Below are 26,375 nucleotides of genomic sequence, written 5' to 3'. Positions count from 1 at the left end.
CTTTCAGACTCACCCTTGCGTATATTACAAGTGCTCGATGAACATTTTGAGAAGCTGAGCAACAGACTTGAGGTACAAATTGCCGAACGTTTTGAGAAACTCAGTATCAACCTAGAGCAACGCATGAAAGATAGGCTTAGAGTGACTGAAAATCGCATCTTAAATGGGATAGACAAAAAGTTTTGTGAAGTTAGAACGGAGATTGCGGATATCAATGATAGAATAACCAAATTAGAATCGGTCTATGATGAAATAGATGTGCTTAAAATTGAAATGAAAGAACTGAAATTTCAAGCTCTCAGACAAGAAAATGCAACAGTCGCTGCCGATATTAGAATAAATGGGGTACCTTATTATGTAAACGAAAACTTGTCCAACCTCGAGAAAATATGTAACAGCAGCAATATTCCCATTCCGAAGCTCAAATATATCCATCGTTTGAAGAATCGAAACAACACTAAGGATAAGAATTCTACTGATGCCGTTATTATTGCCATATTCATGTCGCCCTATGACAAAAACTTTTTTCTAAAATCACTTTCCTCATACAAGAAAAAAACAACAACATGCTTATCATCAAACTAATTGGGTTTGATTCTGATCGCCCTTTCTACATTAATGAAAACCTCTCGAACTCTAACTATAGAATTCTTCAGGATGCAATTGCCTTTAAGAAGAAAACATTTATTTCTACGGCCTATATATTTAAAGGACTCGTGTATGTAAGGCAAAATCTTGATGACGATCCTATTTTTATCGAACACTCAGACGCCTTAGAAAGATTTCGTCCCCCTCAGAAAAGTCCCAATCCTGAACTTACCAACATGGAATAATTCTTATTATGAATACTTGGAAAGATATTATAAAAATTATTATGAATTCATTAATTCTGTAACTATTATCGTAACTTCAATTTTTCTATATTTTGCATTATTTAACTTCGTGCTTTATCCGCCTTTCATTCACTATTCATATTTATACCGCAGAATATATTTTTCTAGAATTTCTGATATTGCTGATGAGATATATATTGGTTATATCTTAAATCATGTTGTTGTTGTAACAGTTTTTAATGTAGTTTCATCCATTTTGTTCTATGCTTGTGTAGTTCAGCTGGTAGCCAGATCAAGGAACTCTACGACAAGGATGGGGTGTGTCCAGAGTGATCTGGTAGTGAGACGGGTAAGCTTAGCTGGGCAAGCAAAAATGGGACGAGTGTCATGTGGCCCTTGATTACAGATGGGACACACGACAGCTACGCTGCTATCAATCACTGATAAGTATGAATTGAGGCTGCTGCACTTGCCTGATCTTAGTTGGGCTGGGCTATCCACCACAATTGCCACTCGAAATTTTAAGAAACTTTTACCAAAAAAAAAAACTACCAAATAAAAATATGTATTTTGAATTTGTGATCAAAATTTTGTGATTATTATAAAACACATGGCTTCTTCGAAAGATATGTTTTATTATTTATTGTTTTTTATGATTACTCCTAATAGCGACACTTTTTTGGGTCTATAAATTTGTCAAATTTTAAATATTTGTAACTTGCACCAACAAGGGAATGTTACTACTTCTAGGGAGAATTTACAGTGGAATTTGATAGTATGACCTAAAACGAAAGTTAACATTTTTTATACCCTCCATCATAGGATGGGAGTATATTAACTTTGTCATTCCATTTGTAACACATCGAAATATTGCTCTAAGACCCCATAAAGTATATATATTCTGGGTCGTGGTGAAATTCTGAGTCGATCTAAGCATGTCCGTCCGTCCGTCCGTCCGTCCGTCTGTTGAAATCACGCTAGCTTCCGAACGAAACAAGCTATTGACTTGAAACTTGGCACAAGTAGTGGCTATCGATGTAGGTCGGATGGTATTGAAAATGGGCCATATCGGTCCACTTTTACGTATAGCCCCCATATAAAGGGACCCTCAGATTTGGCTTGTGGAGCCTCTAACAGAAGCATATTTCATCCGATCCGGCTGAAATTTGGTACATGGTGTTTGTATATGGTCTCTAACAACCATGCAAAAATTTGTCCACATCGGTCCATAATTATATATAGCCCCCATATAAACCGATCCCCAGATTTGGCTTGCGGAGCCTAAATGAGAAGCAAATTTCATCCGATCCGGCTGACATTTGGTACATGATGTTGGTATATGGTCTCTAACAACCATGCAAAAATTGGTCCATATCGGTCCATAATTATATATAGCCCCCATATAAACCGATCCCCAGATTTGGCTTGCGGAGCCTAAATGAGAAGCAAATTTCATCCGCTCCGGCTGAAATTTGGTACATTGTGTTGGAATATGGTCTCTAACAACCATGCAAAAATTGGTCCACATCGGTCCATAATTATATAAAGCCCTCATATAAACCGATCCCCAGATTTGGCTTGCGGAGCCTCAAAGAGAAGAAAATTTCATCCGATCCGGCTGAAATTTGGTACATGATGTTGGTATATGGTCTCTAACAACAATGCCAAAATTGGTCCATATCGGTCCTTAATTATATATAGCCCCCATATAAACCGATCCCCAGATTTGGCTTGTGGAGCCTCTAAGAGAAGCATATTTCATCCGATCCGGCTGAAATTTGGTACATGATGTTGGTATATGGTCTCTAACAATCATGCAAAAATTGGTCCACATCGGTTCATAATTATATAGCCCCCATATAAACCGATCCCCAGATTTGGCTTACGAAGTCTCCAAAAGGAGCAAATTTCATCCAATCCGGTTGTAATTTGGAACATGGTGTTAGTATATGATCTTTAACAACCGTGCCAGAATTGGTCCATATCGGCCCATAATTATATATAGCCCCCATATAAAACGTTCTCCAGATTTGACCTCCGGAGCCTCTTGGAGGAGCAAAATTCATCCGATCCGGTTCAAATTAGGAACGTGGTGTTAGTATATGGTCGCTAACAACCATACCAAAATTGGTCCAATCACACAATAATTGGTCCATATCGGTTCATAATCATGGTTGCCACTAGAGCCAAAAATAATCTACCAAAATTTTATTTCTATAGAAAATTTTGTCAAAAACTTATTTCTATAGAAAATTTTGTCAAAATTTTATTTCTAGAGACAATTTTGTTAAAATTTTATTCGGTTCATAATAAAATTTTCATAATTTTCAAAATTATATTTCTATAGAAAATTTTGTCAAAATGTTATTTCTATAGAAAATTTTGTTCAAATTTTATTCGGTTCATAATCATGGTTGCCACTCGAGCCACAAATAATCTACCAAGATTTTATTTCTATAGAAAATTTTGTCAAAAGTTGATAGAAAATTTTGTTAATATTTTATTTCTGTAGAAATTTTTGTCAAAATTTTCTTTCTATAGAATATTTTGTCAAAATTTTTATTTCTATAGAAAATTTTGTGAAAATTTTATTTCTATAGAAAATTTTGTTAAAATTTTATTTCTGTAGAAAATTTTGTCAAAATTGTATGTCTACTTTGTCAAACTGAATTATATACGTATTGGATCGATCTTTTTTGATTTAATATATACCACGTATGGACTTACATACAATTTAGAAGATGGTGTTAGGAGGTTTTAAGATACCTTGCCATCGGCAAGCGTTACCGCAACTTAAGTAATTCGATTGTGGATGGCAGTGTTTAGAAGAAGTTTCTACGCAATCCGTGATGGAGGGTACATAAGCTTCGGCCTGGCCGAACTTACGGCCGTATATACTTGTTAATATATTGATGTTATAAAAAATATAGTCAACATTTTATTTCTATAGAAAAATGTGCTCAAATATATAATTTCTATATAATTTTTTTCTTCTTTTACTGAAAATTAAAAAAAAAAAATTCTTTTCTTTAGAAAATTTTTCAAAATGTAATTTTTAGTTGTCAAAATTTTATTTCTATAGAAAATTTTCTCAAAACTTTATTTTTACAGAAAATTTTGTCCAAATTTTATTTCCAAATTTTTTTACTACCGAAAATTTTCTCAAAATTTTATTTCTATAGAAAATTTTCTCAAAATTTAATTTCTATAGATATTTTGTCAAAATTTTATTTCCAAATTTTGTCAAATTTTTTTACTACCGAAAATTTTCTCAAAATTTTATTTCTATAGAATATTTTCTAAAAATTTTATTTCTATAGAAAATTTTCTCAAAATTTCATTTCTATAGATATTTGGTCAAAATTTTATTTCTATAGAAAATTGTAGCAAAATTTTATTTCTATAGAAAGTTGTGGCAAAATTTTATTTCTATAGAAAATTTTGTCAAAATTTCATTTCTATAGATATTTTGTCAAAATTTTATTTCTATAGAAAATTGTGACAAAATCTTATTTCAATAGAAAATGTAAATTTTTTTTTATAAACAATTTTCTCAAAGTTTTAAATTTTTTAAGTTAAAAATTTTATTTCCTTAGAAAAATTTCTCAAAACTTTATTTCTATAGAAAATTGTGTCCAAATTTTATTTCCAAATTTTGTCAAAAATTTTTACTACCGAAAATTTTCTCAAAATTTTTTTTCAATAGAAAATTTTCTAAAAATTTTATTTCTATAGAAAATTTTCTCAAAATTTCATTTCTATAGAAAATTTTCTCAAAATTTCATTTCTATAGAAAATTTTCTCAAAATTTCATTTCTATAGATATTTTGTCAAAATTTTATTTCTATAGAAAATTGTGACAAAATTTTATTTCAATAGAAAATGTCAGTTTTTTTTATAAAAAATTTTCTCAAAGTTTAATTTTTGAACAAAAATTTTTCTCAAGTTTTGTCAAAATGCTATGTCTCTTGAAATTTTTCTTAAAATTTTATTTCTATAGAAAATTTCTAAACATTTTAGTTTTATTGAAAATAGTCTCATTATTTTATTTCTATAGAAAATGTTGTCAAAATTTTATTTCTATAGAAAATGTTATCAATATTTTATTTCTATAGAAATTTTGTCAAAATTATATTTCTATAGAAAATTTTGTCAAAATTTTATTTCTATAGAAAATTTTGTTAAAAATTTATTTCCATAGAAAATTTTCTCAAAATTTTTCTATAAACAATTTTCTATATAAAAATTTTGTCCAACTTTTACTTCTATAGAAAATTTTTAAAAATTGTATTTCTATAGAAATTTTTTGCAAAATTTTATTTCTATAGAAAATTTTCTCAAAATTTGTTTTCTATAGAAAATATTCTCAAAATTTTATTTCTATAGAAAATTTGTGCAAAATTTTATTTCCATAGAGAATTTTTGCAAAATTTTATTTCTATAGAAAATGTTGTAAAAATTTTATTTCCATAGAAAATTTTTGCAAAATTTTATTTCTAAAGAAGATCTTGGCAAAATTTTATGTCTAAAGAATAGTTTGTCACAATTTTGTTTCTATAAAAAATTTTTGCATTTTTGGCAAAATTTTATTTCTATGGAAAATTTTTGCAAAATTTTATTTCCATAGAAAATTTTTGCCAAATTATATCTACTACTACTACTACTATCTACTACTATTCCTACCTACTATAGTAAATGGCAATGTTAGGAATCCTCTATACAGTAGGTTCGATCAAGTTATGTATATTAACAACTCGTTATTTTAGCCTAACTTAAGGGTATTCAGTGTCTAGTGATAGCACAGCTTTCTCAATTCACAAGAGTCCTTTTTTTTATAACCAAGTCCGAATATAGATTGTTTACTACGGTGAAACCGCTTAAAAAAGCTTTAAAATACTATCTATCACTAGAATTTCTGAAAAGTAGGCATGCTGACAAATTTATTAAGGAGGCTCTCTGTATATATAAGACGAGAGCAATAGGAATCTTTTGTGCATGGATAGGAAGAAAACGAATCTATTATTTCGGATCTATGTAGATACAGTAGGACTCTAGTATATAGTAGAAAGGTACATTAAGAATCTAGTGAATAGAAGAAGATAAAGAACCTGGAAATGGGAGTTATAGGAATGATTTAGATGGTTTTTAAAAATCCAGGTATACAAATAAGAAGAGTACGAATCAGTTATTCAGGATCTATGTACACACAAAGAAAATTTCATTAAAAGTCAGCCAACGAAAAATTTTCATTGATATAACGAAATGTTTTCATTAATACAATGAAAATAATCGTTAATAGTACGAAACGTTACGTTGATTTGCAGAAAATTCGTTATATTAACGCAAAAATTCGTTGTATTAACGAATTTGTTTCATTGGCTGACTTTTAACGACATATTTCGTTAATACAACGAAACTTTTTCTATTAGTGTAGTAGATAGATAAAGTAGGAATCCAGTATGTAGTAGATAGGTACAGTAGGAATTCAGTGCATAGAAGATAAAACCAGTAGAAAAGGGAAATATATGAAGATTGTATACCTACTTTGTTTTTGCTTTTCAGGAATAGAACAGACACTACCCTACCATTGGGTGGGATAGTGTCTTTACATAGGTAATTAAATACTTTCTCACTTATTTCTTATTTAAATCTGTTCAGATTTGTGAATGTAAGCGTTATGTAAAGAATGATTTCATACAATATCTATTGTTTAATACCCTCTCAACCGTATTCCTTTTCTAAGTCATAAAACATTATTTTAAGAATCTTTTTTCCAATTCTATACAAAAGCTAAGGATATATCTTTTGGCTGCAACACACAAAAAAAAACAACGAAAATATATGGGGGAAAACCCCACAAAAAATCGTTAAGGCACAAGACTAAACCTTTAGCTTTTAGCCCATAAATATCAGCAATTGATAACCACAATTACTTTAAAAGCAACGATCTCCAACAAACTTCCAGCGATTGAGGGAGCCAACCAAGCAACCAACCAACCAACCAGCCAGCCATTGATTGAGCACAAACCATTCGACAAAAGAGTAATCAATGAAAAAGAAAATATTACCAATCACATATTTTATCGGACAAACCGAAGGCATATTGGGTGGGGAGGGGGGAAAAGGGCCAAAGAATATCAGCCTAGAGACTATACAAATATTACACAGAAAAAAATCGCTTAAATTTGTAAAATAAAATTTTGACAAATTTTCTATAGAAATAAAATTTTGACAAAATTTTCTATAGAAATAAAATTTTGACAAAAGTTTTTCTATAGAAATAAAATTTTGACAAAATTTTCTATAGAAATAAAATCTTGACAACATTTTTTTTAAAAGAAAATTTGTCAAAATTTTCTATCGAAATAAAATTTTGACGAAATTTTCTCGAGAAATACAATTTTGAAAAAATTTTCTATTGAAATCAAATTAAAAAAAAATTTACGAAATTTTCTATAGAAATAAAATTTTGACAAATATAGAAATAAAGTTTTGACCGAATTTTATATAGAAATAAAATTTTAACAAAAGTTTCTATAGAAATAAAATTTTGACAAAATTTCTATAGAAATAAAGTTTTGACAGAATTTTTTATAGAAATAAAATTTTAACAAAAGTTTCTATAGAAATAAAATTTTGACAAAATTTCTATAGGAATAAAATTTTGACAAAATTTTCTATAGAAATAAAATTTTGACAAAATTTTCTATAGAAATAAAATTTTGACAAAATATTCTATAGAAATAAAATTTTGACATAATTTTCGATGGAAAAAAATCTAACAAAATTTTCTACAGATATAAAATTTTGACAAAATTTTCTATAGAAATAAAATTCTGACAAAATTTTCTATAGAAATAAAATTTTGACAAAATTTTCTATGGAAATAAAATTTGGACAAAAATTTCTGTAGAAATAAAATGTTGACAATTTTGTTTTTTTTGATAGAAATAAAATTTTGGCAAAGTTTTCTGTAAAAAAATTTGACAAATTTTCTTATAAAAATACTAGTTTTTTTGTATAGAAATAAAATTTTGAAAAAATTTTCTATAGAAATGAAAAATTTGCAAAAATTTTCTATAGAATTAAAATATTGCAAACATTTTCTATAGAAAAAAAATTTTGACAAAATTTTCTATAGAAATAAAATTTTGACAAATACAGAAATAACTTTTTGACAGAATTTTCTATAGAAATAACGTTTTGACTGAATTTTCTACAGAAATAACAATTTGACAGAATTTTCTATAGAAATAAAATTTTGACAAAATTTTCTGCAGAAATACAATTTTGACAATTTTTTCTGAAGAAATAAAATTTTGAAAGATTTTCCATAGAAATAAAATTTTGACAAAATTTTCTTAGAAATAAAAAAATTTCTATAACAAAATTTTCTATAGAAATAAAATTTTGACAAAATTTTCTATAGAAATAAAATTTTGATAAAATTTTCTATAGAAATAAAATTTTGACAAAATTTTTTATAGAAATAAAATTTTAACAAAATTTTCTATAAAAATAAAATTTTGAGAAAATTTTCTATAGAAATACAATATTGAAAAAATTTTCTATAGAAAAAATTTTGACAAAATTTTTTGTAGAAAAATATTTTAACAAAATTTTCTATACAAATAAAACTTTGACAAAATTTTCTATAAAAATAAAATTTTGACAAAATTTTTTCTAGAAATAAAATTTTGACAAAATTTTTTCTAGAAATAAAATTTTGACAAAATTTTCTATAGAAATAAAATTTTGACAATATTTTTTGTAAAAGAAAATTTGTCAAAACTTTATTTCTATTGATATAAAATTTTGACGAAATTTTCTCTAGAAATACAATTTTGAAAAAATTTTTTATTGAAATAAAATTAAAAAAAAAATTTTTTGACGAAATTTTCTATAGAAATAAAATTTTGACAAATATAGAAATAAAGTTTTGACAGAATTTTTTATAGAAATAAAATTTTAACAAAAGTTTCTATAGAAATAAAATTTTGACAAAATTTCTATAGAAATAAAATTTTGGCAAAATTTTCTATAGAAATAAAATTTTGACAAAATTTTCTATAGAAATAAAATTTTGACAAAATTTTCTATAGAAATAAAATTTTGACAAAATTTTCTATAGAAATAAAATTCTGACAAAATTTTCTATAGAAATAACATTTTGACAAAATTTTCTATGGAAATAAAATTTGGACAAAAATTTCTGTAGAAATAAAATGTTGACAATTTTGTTTTTTTTTTTTGATAGAAATAAAATTTTGGCAAAGTTTTCTGTAAAAAAATTTGACAAATTTTCTTATAAAAATAATAGTTTTTTTGTATAGAAATAAAATTTTGAAAAAATTTTTTATAGAAATGAAAAATTTGCAAAAATTTTCTATAGAATTAAAATATTGCAAACATTTTCTATAGAAAAAAAATTTTGACAAAATTTTCTATAGAAATAAAATTTTGACAAATACAGAAATAACTTTTTGACAGAATTTTCTATAGAAATAACGTTTTGACTGAATTTTCTACAGAAATAACAATTTGACAGAATTTTCTATAGAAATAAAATTTTGACAAAATTTTCTGCAGAAATACAATTTTGACAATTTTTTCTGAAGAAATAAAATTTTGAAAGATTTTCCATAGAAATAAAATTTTGACAAAATTTTCTATGGAAATAAAATTTGGACAAAAATTTCTGTAGAAATAAAATGTTGACAATTTTTTTTTGATAGAAATAAAATTTTGGCAAAGTTTTCCGTAAAAAAAATTTCACAAATTTTCTTATAAAAATAATAGTTTTTTTCTGTAGAAATAAAATTTTGAAAAAAATTTCTATAGAAATGAAAAATTTGCAAAAAATTTCTATAGAATTAAAATATTGCAAACATTTTCTATAGAAAAAATTTTTGACAAAATTTTCTATAGAAATAAAATTTTGACAAATACAGAAATAATTTTTTGACAGAATTTTCTATAGAAATAACGTTTTGACTGAATTTTTTACAGAAATAACAATTTGACAGAATTTTCTATAGAAATAAAATTTTGACAAAATTTTCTGCAGAAATACAATTTTGACAATTTTTTCTGAAGAAATAAAATTTTGAAAGATTTTCCATAGAAATAAAATTTTGACAAAATTTTCTTAGAAATAAAAAAAATCTATAACAAAATTTTCTATAGAAATAAAATTTTGACAAAATTTTCTATAGAAATAAAATTTTGACAAATTTTTCTATAGAAATAAAAATTTGACAGAATTTTCTGTAGAAATAAAATTTTGACAACATATTCTGTAGAAATACAATTTTCTATAGAAAGAAAAATTTTCTATAGAAATAAAATTTTGCAAACATTTTCTATAGAAATACAATTTTGCAAAAATTTTCTATAGAAATAAAATTTTGCAAAAATTTTCTATAGATATAAAATTTTGCAAAATTTTTCTGTAAAAATAAAAATTTTGATAAAATTTTCCATAGAAATAAAATTTTGACAAAATTTACTATAAAAGTAAATTTTTGAAAAAAATTTGACAAAATTTTCTATAAAAACTAAATTTTGAAAAAATTTCTTATAGAACTAAAATTTTTTGTTTTGTTTCTTATTGTGAGTTTGTACTTCAATCATATTTGTTGTTTTGACCTCAGCTTTAAAACCCTTGTGTTGACTAAAGTACAAGAGTAGCTTAACCAACAGAGGGAAAGAATGTTTGTCAAATTTATTTGGGCAAAGCCCTATAGACTGCAAGATGGTTGGATGGATGCACGTTTCGGAATTACCACATTCCTCATCAGCATCCTATACTTGCAGCAAAACTATCAACCAATTATCAGAATAAATTCAGGCAGTTCACTAAACCCATGGTGAACCACACTTGAACCTTCCCAAAAAAGGTTTTTGACAAAATTTTCGATAGAAATAAAATTTTTAGAAAATTTTCCATAGAAATAAAATTTTGACAAAATTTTCTATAAAAATAAAATTTTGACAAAATTTTCTTGAAAACTAAAATTTTGACAAAATTTTCTATTGAAATAAAATTTTGACAAAATAAATTTTTATGGAGAATATTTCTAGGATTGAAGAAATTTTAATTAAGTTCCCGAGTGGAGGACAATGTGTATTTTTTTCTGTGTAGACGAACATCACATCAGTATCATCATAAGAATTTTGGTCAATTGAACATTTAAGCGTCAATAAAACGCTCTCACACAAACAACATCCCGAAATATCCATCCCGTGATTATATTCACACAAAAGACGTGAAAAACTTCGTCCTAGGAGGAACAAAACCAAAGGCAACAATTCGAAGCTCTGACTTACACAAAAATGGATGTTTACCAAGATATAGGCAAACAGACACGTTCAGCCATAAATTGTTGTGTGGAGCGTAAAACACAAGAAACGAGAAACATTCATAAGGACATGGGTAACAAATAGTAATGTGAGAGTTAGGCAAGGAGAATAACATAGAAAAAGATGAGAAACTAAAAGAATATCGAAGGATTTCTTTTTTTATATACAAAACAATGAGAAAAAGCAATGCAAACAATTGAATATTTACTAAATGTTCCATTATGTCTAGCAAAACCATTGACAAAATTACACAACGCACCTTCCGTTCTTAACGCCTTAGAGAATTCAATCCTAAAAGTATGCCTTTGTTTGTCATAAACATTTACGAACCCCCTAAGTTATGCAATTGTCATTTGGATGTTGTATACTTTCCGTCTATCTCTCTCGGTCTCTTTATTTGCCTTTCACATAAAAAGGGTTAGCCATATACTTTGAATGTTGAACAAATTATTTGAATATCATTTGTTATAGTGTGAAATGTAATTTCTCTCTTCAAAACAATTTTTTCTATGCCTTGGGTCTATCCAAAGTCAAAACATAGAAGAAAAACTCGAAACGACGAAAACTCGTTATATTTATTTCTATCATTAAAATAAATGACAATTACTTTTACTATAGCCTTTAGGATATTTAAGGACATAAGTAAAGCAAAATCTACCGAGCAGCATTTGTGTGTGAGAAGCAAAAAAGGTCCTCCTAATATTTAAAGGATAAATTGGCTTAAGTTTTGCCAACATGAAATCGTATAATGATATACAAAACCAAGCATGGCAAAAAATAAAACCTATGTAATTCGTATATGTTCAACAATGAACCAAAAATTATCTATCAAATTTTATTTCTATAGAAAATTTTCTGAAAATTTTATTTCTGTAGAACATTTTCTGAAAATTTTATTTCAATAGAAAATTTTCTGAAAATTTTATTTCTATAGAGCATTTTCTTAAAATTTTATTTCAATAGAACATTTTCTGAAAATTTTGTTTCTATAGAAAATTTTCTGAAAATTTTATTTCGATAGAAATGTTGTAAAACATGTACTCCTAACAACATTTTATTTCTAGAAAATTTTGTCAAAATTTTATTTCTGTAGAAAATTTTATTAAAATTTTATTTCTATAGGAAATTTTGCCAAAATTTTGTTTCTATAGAAAATTTTTTCAAAAGTTTATTTCTATAGAAAATTGTGTCAAAATTTTATTTCTATAGAAAAATTACTGAAAATTTTCTCAAAATTTTATTTCAATAGAAATGTTTGTCAAATTTGTGTTTCTATGAAAATTTTTTACAAATTTTTATCTCTAGATAAAAATTTTATTTCTAGAGAAAATTTTATTAAAATTTTATTTCTATAGAAAATTTTCTGAAAGTTTTATTTCTATAGAAAAATTTCTGAAAATTCGATCACAATTTTATTTCTATAGAAAATTTTTTCAACAAAATTTTATTTCTATAGAAAATTTTATCAAAATTTTATTTCTATAGAAAATTTTATCAAAATTTTATTTCTATAAAAAATTTTCTAAATTTTTTATTTCTGTAGAAGATTTTCTGAAAACTTTATTTCATTAGGAAATTTTCTCAAAATTTTATTTCTATAGAAAATTTTAAGAAAATTTAATTTCTATAGAAAATTTTCTGAAAATTTTAATTCTATAGAAAATTTTCTGAGAATTTTGTAAAGATAAATATTTCTATAGAAAATTTACATTTAAAGAAAAAAAGTTAAGATAAAATTTAGTTAAGACAAGTATATACGGCCGTAAGTTCAGCCAGACCGAAGGTTATGTACCCTCCATCATGGATTGCGTAGAAACTTCTACTGAAGACTGTCATCCCCAATCGAATAACTTGGGTTGCGGTAACACTTGCCGATGGCAAGGTATCTTAAAACTTCCTAACACCGTAATATATACCACATAGTTCATACGTGGTATATATTAAACTAAAAAAAGGCCGATTAAATACGTATATAATTAAGTTTAAGTTTCTATAGCAATACAATTTTGACAAAATAAAATTTTGACAACATTTTCTATAGAAGTACAATTTGGAAAAAATTTTCTATAGAAATAAAATATTAATAAAATTTTCTATAGAAATAAAATTTTGACAAAATTTTCTATAGAAATAAAATTTTAACAAAAGTTTATATAGAAATAAAATTTTAACAAATTTTTCTATAGAAATATCATTTTGACAAAATTTTCTATAAAAATAAAATTTTAGTAGATTATTTTTGGCTCGAGTGGCAACCATGATTATGAACCGATATGGACCAGTTTTCTGTGATTGGGGATCGGCTATATATAACTATAGACCGATATGGATTTGGCATGGTTATTCGATGCCATATACTAACACCACGTAGCAAATTTCAACCGGATTGGATGAATTTTGCTCCTGCAAGAGGCTCCGGAGGTCAAATCTGGGGATCGGTTTATAGGGGGCTATATATAATTATGGACCGATATGGACCAATTTTTGCATGGTTGTTAGAAACCATATACCAACACCACATACCAAATTTCAACCGGATCGGATGAATTTTGCTCCTCTAAGAGACTCCGGAGGTCAAATCTTGGGATCGGTTTATATGGGGGCTATATATAATTATGGACTGATACGGGCCAATTTTGGCATGGTTGTTAGAGACCATATACTAACACCATGTACCATGTACCAAATCGGATGGAATATGCTACTCTTATAGGCTCCGCAAACCAAATCTGGTGATCGGTTTATATGGGGGCTATACGTAAAAGTGGACCGATATGGCCCCATTTGCAATACCATCCGACCTACATTAATAACAACTACTTGTGCCAAGTTTGAAGTCGGTAGCTGGTTTCGTTCGGAAGTTAGCGTGATTTCAACAGACGGACGGACGGACGGACGGACGGACGGATGGACATGCTTAGATCGACTCAGAATTTCACCACGACCCAGAATATATATACTTTATGGGGTCTTAGAGCAATATTTCGATGTGTTACAAACGGAATGACAAAGTTAATATACCCCCATACTATGGTGGAGGATATAAAATGTTGACCACTGTGGTATCACAATTGACTGAATCGTCTAAGTGAGTCTGAAATATCGGGCTGCCACTATACATAATCTAACCATTATTTCTATATAAAACTTTTGTCAAAAATTTATTACTATAGAAAATTTGATGAAATTTTTAGTTCTATAGAAAATTGTTACAAAATTTTGCTTCTATAGCAAATGTTCTTAAAATTTTATTTCCATAGAAAATTTTTTGAAAATTGTGATTGTGCGGAAAATAGTCTGAAAATTTTCTTTTTACAGAAAATTTTTTGATCATTTTACTTCTATAGAAAATTTTATTTTTATGGAAAATTTTTCCCAACTTTTATATCTATAGAAAATTTTCTCAAAATTTTATTTCTATACGAAATTTTGTCAAAAATGTATTTCTATAAAAAATGTTCGGAAAATTTTATTCCTATAGAAAATTTTCTAAAAATTTTATTTCCATCGAAAATTTTCTAAAAATTTTATTTCCATCGAAAATTTTCTAAAAATTTTATTTCCATCGAAAATTTTCTAAAAATTTTATTTCCATCGAAATTTTCTCAACATTTTATTTCTATAAAAAAAATTCTAAAAATTTTATTTCTATAGAAATTTTGGCAAATTTCTATTTCTATAGAAATTTTGGCAAATTTTTATTTCTATGGAAAATTTTGTTAACATTTAATTTCTATAGAAAATGTTTTCACGATAATTATTTCTATAGTTACTATTTCCAAAATTGTTATTTCAATAGAAAATTTTATCAAAATTTTATTTCTATACAAAATTTTGTCAAAATTTTATTTCTATACAAAATGTTGTCAAAATTGTATTTCTACAGGAAATTTTGGCAAACTTTTATTTCTGTAAAAAAAACTTATTGAAAATTTTATTTCTATAGAAAATTTTCTGAAAATTTTATTTCCATCGAAAATTTTCTGAACATTTTATTTCTATAGTAAATTTTCTGAAAATATTATTTCATCAGAAAATTTTCTGAAAATTTTATTTCTTCAGAAAAATTTTTGAAAATTTTATTTCTTCAGAACATTTTCTGAAAATGTTATTTCTATAGAAAATTTTTACAAAATTTTATTTCTATAGAGAATTTTGTCAACAATGTATTTCTATAACAAATGTTCTGAAAATTTCATGTCTATAGAAAATTTTCTGACAATTTTATTTCTATCGAAAATTTTCTCAACATTTAATTTCTATAAAAAAAAAATTCTACAAATTTTATTTCTACAGAAATGTTGGTTAACTTTTTATTTCTATTTTTTTTTAAGTTTTTTATTTCTATGGAAAATTTTGTCAACATTTTATTTCTATAGGAAATTTTGCCAAACTTGTATTTCTATAAAAATTTTTCCGAACATTTTATTTCTATAAAAATTTTTCCGAACATTTTATTTCTTCAGAAAATTTTCTGAAAATTTTATTTCTTCATAAAATTTTCTGAAAGTTTTATTTCTATAGAAAATTTTGACAAAATTGTATTTCTATAGAAAATTTTGACAAAATTTTATTTCTATAGAAAATTTTCTCAAAATTTTATTTCTGTAGAAAATTTTGTCAAAAATGTATTTCTATAAAAAATGTTCTGAAACTTTTATTTCCATCGAAAGTTTTCTAAAAATTTTATTTCCATCGAAAATTTTCTCAACATTTTATTTCTATAAAAAAATTTTCTACAAATTTCATTTCTATAGAAATTTTGGCAAATTTTTATTTCTATAGAAATTGTGGCAAATTTTTATTTCTATGGAAAATTTTGTCAAAATTTCATTTCTATAGAAAGTGTTTTCACGATAATTATTTCCATAGTTACTATTTCGAAAATTGTTGTTTCAATAGAAAATTTTGTCAAAATTTTATTGCTATAGAAAATTTTATCAAAATTTTATTTCTATAGAAAATTTTATCAAAATTTTTTTTCTACAGGAAATTTTGGCAAACTTTTATTTCTATACAAAAAAAAAACTTTCTGAAAATTTTATTTCTATAGAAAATTTTCGAAAAATTTTATTTCTAAAGAAAATTTTCTGAACATTTTACTTCTATAGTAAATTTTCTGAAAATTTTATTTCTTCAGAAAATTTTCTGAAAATTGTATTTCTTCAGAGAAATTTTTCAAAATTTTATTTCTTCAGATCATTTTCTGAAAATTTTATTTCTATGGAAAATTTTTACAAAATTTTATTTCTATAGAGAATTTTGTCAAAAATGTATTTCTATAAAACATGTTCTGAAAATTTCATGTCTATAGAAAATTTTCTCAACATTTTATTTCTATCGAAAATTTTCTCAACATTTTATTTCTATAAAAAAAAAAATTCTAAAAATTTTATTTCTACAGATATGTTGGTCAACTTTTTATTTCTATAGAAATTTTTTTAAGTTTTTTATTTCTATGCAAAATTTTGTCAACATTTTATTTCTATAGGAAATTTTGCCAAACGTGTATTTCTATAAAAATTTTTCTGAACATTTTATTTCTTCAGAAAATTTTCTGAAAATTTTATTTCTTCAGAAAATTTTCTGAAAATTTTATTTCTTCAGAAATTTTCTGAAAATTTTATTTCTATAGAAAATTTTGACAAAATTTTACTTCTATGGAAAATTTTGACAAAATTTTATTTCTATAGAAAATTTTCTCAAAATTTTATTTTTTTCAATAGAAAATTTTGTCAAAATTTTGTTTCTATAGATGGTGGTTATAAACATCAGAAATTAAGAAAGGATTCGTGGCAAAAATGATTGTCTTCTAGTTGTTATGCTCTAAGACCGTTGCTCATGCATCAGTTTATTCGTTCATGCAGACAGACCTGTGTCTATCGTCCTTGTCACTTTATACATTTATATCTAAGACTCATGCTTTCTCTTTCTTTCTATATTCCTCCTTGCACTCTAGCTCTTTCTTGCCTTTATGACTATCAAGCTAACTTGAATGGGTTTGTGTTTCTAGTTTCACTTTGATGTGTTAAATATTAATTGCTTGTAATTAAGGGTGGTTAAAGCTATCTCTAAGTGTGTTTCCAGTGTCTATGTTTCCAAGTACTCCCTCTTTACCTCTGACAAAAACAGGAAAAACAGCTGGGAGTTCTATTTTCCTAGGAACGTACGTCCCTTTCGTCTTTCTATTCTTAAATCGAAATTTGTTTCATTATGCATGGAATAATTAAAATATGGAAATGTGATATGATTTTGAGTTGCTTTCTTCGTACATACCTATAATGGATGTCCTATAGTTTGTGGTTATTGCCAATGTTGTGGTGGGTGTTGTACATATAGATGTAGTTGTAGCTAAGGTCGTGTACTTAGTTATAGTTTGGTTCCATTGGTGTGAATTAAAGCTGAAATTTTCCAAAAATACACAATGTAATTAAAGTTCATTAGTACGTACAAAATGAGTATAATTTGTATTAATTTATATATCAAAATATAAAAGCATAGTTTAAGGTGTTGTCACAGCGTGTTCGTGTGTTTGTATGCTTTCCTTTAAAATTTCACACTGATTTTCAAAGCATATTTTTGGGAAATAATTTTAATGTTTCTCAAGTACAGACATAACAATATAGAATCCCATTATATTATGCAAATTATTAGCAATAAAAGATTATTATAGATTTTTCAAAGCATATTTTAAGGCTTTCTAGATAATAGAAAATTATGAGATTTTCAAAGAACATGAAATTGTTGGCTCAAATTTAAATAAATGCAAATTGTATTGTATTTTTCTTTTATATTTCCCTTTAAGAGAAAATAGTCCTTGGAGATATTATTAATTGAACGATTACACAATGACCAGTCAATTAGTTAGTTTGTAATTTACTAATGAAAAATAATAACTATAATAATATAGCAAATTCAACAGCATAGTATGAGGCACCTGTTCTAGTCCTACATCTTGGAGCATAGTTTTAGGCACGAATATTTTCAATTTTAGTTCTTAAGTATTGAACAACAACACATTTTAATAAAGTTTTAAGAGTAAATAAAATCACAATCAAAATGTTGCCTTTTCGAATTTTTATACCCTCCACCATAGGATGGGGGTATATTAAGTTTGTCATTCCGTTTGTAACACATCGAAATAAAGCTCTAAGACCCCATAAAGTATATATATTCTGGGTCGTGGTGAAATTGTGAGTCGATCTGAGCACGTCCGTCCGTCCGTCTGTTGAAATCACGCTAACTTCCGAACGAAACAAGCTATCGACTTGAAACTTGGTACAAGTAGTTGTTATTGACGTAGGTCGGATGGTATTGCAAATGGGCCATTTCGGTCCACTTTTACGTATAGCCCCCATATAAACGGACCCCCAAATTTGGCTTGTGATTGCTCTAAAAGAAGCAAATTTCATCCGATAAGGCTGAATCTTGGTACATGGTGTAAGTATATGGTCTCTAACAACCATGCAAAAATTGGTCCATATCGGTCCACTTTTACGTATAGCTCCCATATAAACGGACCTCCAAATTTGGCTTGCGATTGCTCTAAGAGAAGCAAATTTCATCCGATACGGCTGAAATTTGGTACATGGTATTTGAATGCGTGGCATAAAAGTAGAAAAGAAATAAAAAGGCACTGGTTTAGAATTTGAACCAAAATGTATGGGCTTTATTTAATAAATTATTGTTCGTCAAACAATATTTACCTTCGTAGAAGCGAGAGAGTCTCAAAGAGAATGACAAAAAGCTTGGATGCCGAAAGGCGGGGGTTGATGACATTTGACGTTAGAAAATGTCCTCATTTTCGTACCGAAAGGCAAAAAAGGTATAGACAAATCCTAACGGCGGGATTACACTTGAAAATGATTATATGATTTAACAAAAGCTAAGAAAACGGCATTTGAACTTAAACATTGCCGCCCGCCTTGCAACATCCTGCCATGTTGCAAAATTTAAAGTAATATTAATTATATGTTCAATTTAAATAATGAAAGTATACAGAATGTACATTTCAGTTAATAAAAAAAGGAGCATTTTATTTTAGTTCAATTCTGTTTTTTCTTGTTATGGTTTCCAATTCATGTTTCATTTTTTCAAAAACAAATTCATATTTACAAATGTGCTCGTCAAGCACGCGATCGTAAATGGACTCGTTAAGCCCGATCGATTTTTAAATTTCAAATAAATTTGACTCGGAAGAGCCGGGTGTCGAGGACTCGTTAAGTCGGAAGACAATGGAAGATTGTCTTACACCCAATTATATGTTGCATGGACCCGAAATAACCCACCCAAACATTGTGAGTTGGGCCCATGGGAAACCCGGGCTAGAATATGTTTGTGGCCTCATTATTTTGTGGTAGACCTCTGGACCAAGGACAATCGCTACATGTGAAGCTTGATAAAAATGCGGGTCAGCTAACTGTAGCCCGGCAAAGTGATCCTTTAGGGCAGGATTCACGGACTCCGAAGGAGAAGTTAGGTGGGTCAAATCCACAATTCTTGCCGATACCCCTAATCGTTGCGATGGGTCATGTGATGATGCGACTGAGACCTGACAGAACACTTCTGGACCCACTGCTACAGGACTTAGCCGAAGTTCCTCGGCCAATGACCGACAAATTAAACTAAGACCTGCGCAAGGGTCCAAAAGCGCCCGGACAGGAACTCGCCGATCATTCAACTCTAGCTGAATGACCATTGTCGGCCCGAGCGTAGCAACGGGCTGAATCGCCATTACGGGTCGGGGAGCTGATGAAGTTGACGGCTGATAAGATCGGACAGAAGGGTCAGACGTAATATGCGGACGAATAGAGGATCTACCAGGTTTTGGAGGAACTCCGGATTTTTGTCTGGGAGCAGACTTTGTAGCAGGGCGGGACCGATCAGCGCTATTCTTTGCATGATTATGCAGCATGGTGTGATGGTCACCGTTACAGTGCTTACACCTGTGTAGACTGGGACAGTCACGAACAAAGTGTGTGGCGTCAAGGCAATTACCACAACATTTATGAAGCGCTACGGTACGCAGCCTTCGTTCAATGCGCATCGCCCTGAACTCTTTGCAATCACGTAAGTGATGCTTTGCCTTGCATATGACACATTCTCTTCTGCCACGTTGAATATTCGAACCCTGGTTCTTTCGAACTGGTGCCGAAAGGGGTGGCGAAGCCACAGATAATTCTCCTGGAGGAACTCCAGGAGCCGTCGTCAACGGATTTTTATTGGTGGAAAGGTCGGCCAGAGTGGCAGGATCAGCAGTCGTGCTGATGGTGGATACATCGGCCAGAGGTGCGATGGTTGGATCGATTTCCCGTTCCTCATCAGACATGGGGACGTCGTCCTCAAAATCAGGAAGGGTAGAGGCCATCTTTGCTATGTTTTCCATCTATGAAAATATAGAAAGATTTCGATGACGGAACGGAAAATCAAATTAACAAAATGGTCAGAATGACAAGAAACCGTAGGTCGCCTTACAACTTTCCGTCCTATAGCGATTCGAAACGCGGCCATCAAACCTAAGATTTTCACGCTAGCAAAATCCAGTGAGGACGCGAGTACAACGCGACAGATAGACCTATGTTAACTCCCTAAAAGACAAGGATGTAATCCATTTGAACAAACGACGACCGTTAGTACCCGGATGAACATCGCGAATACGACATAATTTCCACGTAGTGGGGAGTAATAGTTCTCGTCGAGAATGTCGTGGACAAATCAAAAGTAGCATGTAAAGTTACCGCTTTCGTAGAAAAGCAGACAGTTTTGTAAATATAACCGTGATAAATAGCGTACTATAGGACAAGCTCAAACTCATGGCGTGTATTGCCCCTTGACCCAGGCGCATTACCCAAATTATGGTACCCCGTCAATACGTCGTCAACGTACATGCACCTCCGTAGGACGTATGCATAAAGAGGAAACTCATTCTCCGTGCCGTCAGCCAATGGTAAAATATGTCAAAGTCACTGTTTAATTAAATAAAAAGTCCTGGATAGTATTTGCAGAGAATATCGTAGTTGTATTCAATGATGAAAAATCTAGAACGGGTCAACATATATATGTCTGTATACATCTGTGTGATATCGCAATTGTATACGAATTTATACAACCTCCACCTCAAAACGAGGAGAAACAAGTCTGATTGTTGAGTCGGACCGACGTGTAAAAATGTCATTCAAGGCAGTGAAAACCAATCGAAGTTAAATTGTCTTCTCCTCATTCGTAGGCGTAACCTAAACTGGCCCCATATGGTATAACCATATATACCCCCGGACAAAGTCGTGGTGAATCGTCTTAATTCATGGTTTTCACAAGAAGAATGCCTCATTTCGAAGAAAGTGTGTCAGGCAACCCGTCCTTGATTTCTGATTTGTCCGGAGAAATAGAATCCCGTCGGTTTGTCTTTTCATAATTTTACCCGCAAAGCTTATCTGAATCAGATAAGAGAGGACGTCGGGGAAGCTCTTCTAGTTCCCAAAGTGCGGAGACGTGTCTCGTCAAGACTAGTTCCCTCGGAGAGGTCCACAGTAGTCGTGTAGACTGAAATATTCGAAGAAGGGATAGGACCCGTGACAACCCAGCCGCAGACTGTGTTTTGCGCTAGTAATGATCCCAAAATATTCGTTCTCGTACCGTCCAACAAAATTTTCGGATAAAGATCCGCGCCTAACAGAAGGTCAACAGGACGACAAACAAATAAATTGGGGTCAGCCAAACGTAGATTTGGCATGCTAGACACAATGTCACGATTTAGAGAAAAAGATGGCAGGTTGCCGGAAATGTTCGGGAGAACGTACGCTGTAGTCTCCAGTAGGAGCGACTCGTCTAGTGGGGTACCAATGCAAAGTGAACAAAGTTCTCTCGACGTGATCGAAACACTTTGATTCACACCAGAAATTGTAGCCGAAGTCGAAGACGTACTCAGTCCAAGTCGGTTCCGCAATCCTTCCGTAATAAAGGATGATTCCGAAGCGGGATCTATTAAGGCCCTAGCAGAATACGTGATACCCTGGTGAACGATATTCACCATTGCAGTCCCTAATAATACATTTCCAGTACGTGAAGTATGGAATACCTGTCTACTCGACGACCCAGAAACAATGCCAGTCGACGTAGAAGGTTGATCGGCATCCGGTGATGCCACTTCGGTATTTCGCGTAGCCGGTGCGGAAACGACCGGAGTAGTCCTAGGGCTATTCGACATATCACTATGCAAAAGAGTGTGGTGTCTTCTACCACATCTACCGCAATCATATGCGCTGGGACAATCATTTGTCACATGTCTGCGTGACAGACAATTCATACAACACTGATGGCGCTTAATCACATTCATCCTCTCAGGAACTGAAAGATTATGAAACCTAGAGCATGTTCTGAGGTGATGCTGTCGTCGACAGAGAACGCATAATCTGTCAGGAGAGGACTGGGAGGAACGAGGCGTACTTGTTGGGGGACGAGGTGCTTTCGCATTCGTGAAATGCGAACGAACTCTTTTGTTGGCCGGAGGCCTGGCGTCAATGCCGCGGATATCCCGAAGACATGTCAATGTCTGGATTCTTTCCGTGAGAAAGAAGTCCAAATCTGACCAAGAAGACAAAGCAGACTTTTCCTTAATACTCTGTTCCCAAAGTGTGACAGTACATTTCGGCAATCTTTGAAGGCATAAAAAGACGAGGATGGGATCCCAATCGTCAGTAGCCACATCGTAGATGGACATTGTCGAAATGCATGTCGAGATACCACGTTGTAACTTCTTCAGTCCTGAACTGGTCTCAGACTCCAAGACTGGCAAATCAAATAATAATTTGAGTTGGTGGTTCACCAGGAGGCGGGTATTATCATAAGTACCCTTTAGCGCCTTCCACGCAAGAGCGAAGCTTCTATGCGTGAGCGGAAACTTCGAAACCACATCGCGAGCTTCACCACTGGTTTTCTTGAGTAAATGACACAATTTTTCAATATCGCTAAGTCGGCTATTGTTAATGTATACCGCTGTGAAGAAATCTCTAAATGTCGGCCAATTGAGAAAATCGCCGTCAAAAACATCTATATCACAAGGCGGCAGATTGAGACTGTGGGAGGAACTATTGTCTCCCCTAGAGCTAACGGAAGAACTGTGTGAGTCATCGGACCTATGAGAAACATTCAAAAGTAATGTTTGGTCCTCCAACCGAGACGATTTAGCAGAATGCTTAGATGGTGCACGTAGTTCCTCCAATTTACGTTGAATCGACTCCATGACATTCAGATAACAATTATAAGCCACGTCATATTTGCTGTCAGCAGCGGCGACTGCCTCGGTTGCGTTGCTCTGTGTGGACACAAAGTCAAGACATTCGTCGAATAAGCTCTTAACTTTTTCCCACAAAGACTTAGCCTCGGAACCATGACATTCTAGTCTATAGGCGGTTAAATCATCGTCTCGCAAACTGTGAAACTTCGTTTCAAATCGGACTACTGCGTCAGTTGCTCTTGTGAAAGCAGTCAGTGGTGTAGTAGTCATTATGACCAAGTACTGTCAAAATTAAAGGGCGAAAAAATTGACACGTGATGTCCAAAACTATCGGAAAGAGTATAAATCGATCCAAAAAGCTACTTCGATTTGTCGTCGAACAAATGAAAACGCAGTTATTCCTCTCAGTGTATGCGAAAGTTGTATCGTCAACACACAATATTTTTCGCAGTGTACCGAAAGTACTAAAAATGTGAGTAAGGTAACGTGATTACCACAACAACACAAAAAATGAGATCAGAAAATTTCTCACAGTGTACGGAGTACAACCAATTTTTTACAGTGTATCGTCGATACACCAATTTCCTCACAGTGTATTGGAAATACCAGCTAAAATTAGCTCTGCAAGGTAAATTATAAGTATTTTAACTTTTTGTAAAAATTGGCGAAAAATTTCTCCAAGTGTATGAAAACACGTAAAGTTTCTTCCAGTGTATCGTAAATACAAGAAACCCTTTTTCGCGTGGCGAAATATATGCAAAATCTTTATTTGGAAAATATTACAATATTTTCCCAGTGTACCCTGTGTTCCAAAAGATTTTTGCAAGTGTATCGTGAATACAAAAAATATTTTCAGTGTATCGTAGAATACAAAGAATAATTTTTGCGTGGCGAATTATCGAAAAAATTGAAAACTTTATATATTACGAGAGAGTTTCTCTCAGTGTATATATTATCCAAAATTTCTCCCAGTGTACGTAGATACACAAAATTTGTGCAAGTGTATCGTGAATATCACTTGCCAAATGGAAAAATTACAAGACAATGAAAAGTCGTGAACTATAAATTGTAAAATGTCAACTTGACCGATTGTAGGGTGCACGGACTGTAAGATGCACACTACGAAACAGTAAGGTCCAACAACAACAATAATATATAAATAAAAAAGTTTCGTGGAAACTCAAATATGTCAGTATTACGATAATATAATATATAATAAATACTGTTATTTTATTGTTTGTATCGACCGACCGTAGGGTACACTACCACGTAACACGAACGATAATAGTAAACGACCGATATCCGTAGGAATCAACAATAAATACTTTTCTCAATTGAACCTGCAAAAAATTATTTTTATAATTTCGCGCCGTAAGCGACCCACGCTAATAAACCAACGTGTATGCAGTTCGAACGTATGTTGGATGTAACACCTGTGTGCGTACGTGTGTATAGCAAGTTGAACGGCAACTGTATAACACTTTACTATTGATGCCTATTGGCAAACCAATGCTTACAACCAATGCAATTGTTTTTGTTTTTTCTATGCAGATCGAAGATCAAAAAACCAAAAGAAAAACACAACAATGTATACGCAAACAAATGACAAAATACAGCGAAAATTAAATGCAACTTTGACGTTGAATATTTGGATGAAAACAAAGTGGAATTAAACGCACTTTTCAACACTTTAATGAGAATGTAACCGGGTATTAAAGACCGACGGATAATTTAATTTGTTCTCGTAGAGATTTAATGTACAACCGATATAAAATACGAGTTGTAAAGCGACCGTAGGCGAGTGTTTATTTCTGTTTTATTTTACACCGAAGGATATGCTCACTTTTTAATTATCACTGAAAGTACATACCTTGGTTGTTGATAATAAAAATATTTGTGTAATAAATTGAAAATGCCTCGTAGAGGATGGTGATCGTCAATCGTTTGTTGTTGTTGGTGGCGTAGCCTTTGCCTTCGAGGAAGAAATAAATAGAGCGAATTAATTCTTTCCAATTAATATTCGGCTCGAATGGACCAATGAATGCGTGGCATAAAAGTAGAAAAGAAATAAAAAGGCACTGGTTTAGAATTTGAACCAAAATGTATGGGCTTTATTTAATAAATTATTGTTCGTCAAACAATATTTACCTTCGTAGAAGCGAGAGAGTCTCAAAGAGAATGACAAAAAGCTTGGATGCCGAAAGGCGGGGGTTGATGACATTTGACGTTAGAAAATGTCCTCATTTTCGTACCGAAAGGCAAAAAAGGTATAGACAAATCCTAACGGCGGGATTACACTTGAAAATGATTATATGATTTAACAAAAGCTAAGAAAACGGCATTTGAACTTAAACAGTATTAGTATATGGTCTCTAACAACCATGCAAATATTGGTCCACATCGGTCCATAATTATATATAGCCCATATAAACCGATCCCCAGATTTGAACTCCGGAGCCTCTTAGAGGAGCAAAATTCATCCGATCCGGTTGAAATTTGGTACGTGGTGTTAATATATGGCCGCTAATAACCATGCCAAAATTGGTCCATATCTGTCTATAGTTATATATAGCCGATCCCCATTCACACAAAAATTGGTCCATATCGTTTCATAATCATGCTTGTCACTCGAGCAAAAATAATCTAGCAAAATTTTATTTTTATAGAAAATTTTGTCAAAGTTTTATTTCTATAGAAAATTTTGTCGAAATTTTATTCCTTGTTTTTTGATCTCAGCTTAAAGCCATGCATTGACTAAACTACAAGTGTAGCTTAACCAACAGAGGAAAAGTATGCAAGCATACTTTTCCTCTGTTGGTTAAGCTACACTTGTAGTTTAGTCAATGCATGGTTTTAAGCTGAGATCAAAAAACAAAAAACAACAATAACGATTGAAGAGAAGCCAACAATAACAAACAAAACGAATAAAATTTTATTCCTCTAGAAAA

At 30.3% G+C, this 26,375-nt stretch overlaps 1 protein-coding gene and 1 long non-coding RNA gene across 2 annotated transcripts in view; both read right to left on the bottom strand.

Annotated features, from left to right (window-relative positions):
- LOC142233188 (uncharacterized) overlaps positions 1-26,375 on the bottom strand; it is a 320,063-nt gene that overhangs the window by 110,729 nt on the left and 182,959 nt on the right. Inside the window, exon 3 of the long non-coding RNA XR_012721347.1 lies at positions 17,472-17,596. This is a non-coding gene — a long non-coding RNA (uncharacterized LOC142233188). The remainder of the gene's footprint in view (positions 1-17,471; positions 17,597-26,375) is intronic.
- On the bottom strand, positions 18,836-25,768 carry LOC142234924 (uncharacterized). Its single transcript, XM_075306134.1, has 2 exons — positions 25,298-25,768; positions 18,836-20,580 (listed from the first exon to the last, which is right to left on the bottom strand). The coding sequence occupies exon 2, from the start codon at positions 20,578-20,580 to the stop codon at positions 19,453-19,455; it is 1,128 nt and encodes a 375-aa protein (XP_075162249.1). The 5' UTR covers positions 25,298-25,768; the 3' UTR covers positions 18,836-19,452.

The sequence above is a fragment of the Haematobia irritans genome, chromosome 4, assembly GCF_050003625.1.
Source record: "Haematobia irritans isolate KBUSLIRL chromosome 4, ASM5000362v1, whole genome shotgun sequence".
In the NCBI taxonomy this organism is placed as follows: domain Eukaryota; kingdom Metazoa; phylum Arthropoda; class Insecta; order Diptera; family Muscidae; genus Haematobia; species Haematobia irritans.
This window is presented reverse-complemented; position numbering and strand designations above follow the sequence as displayed.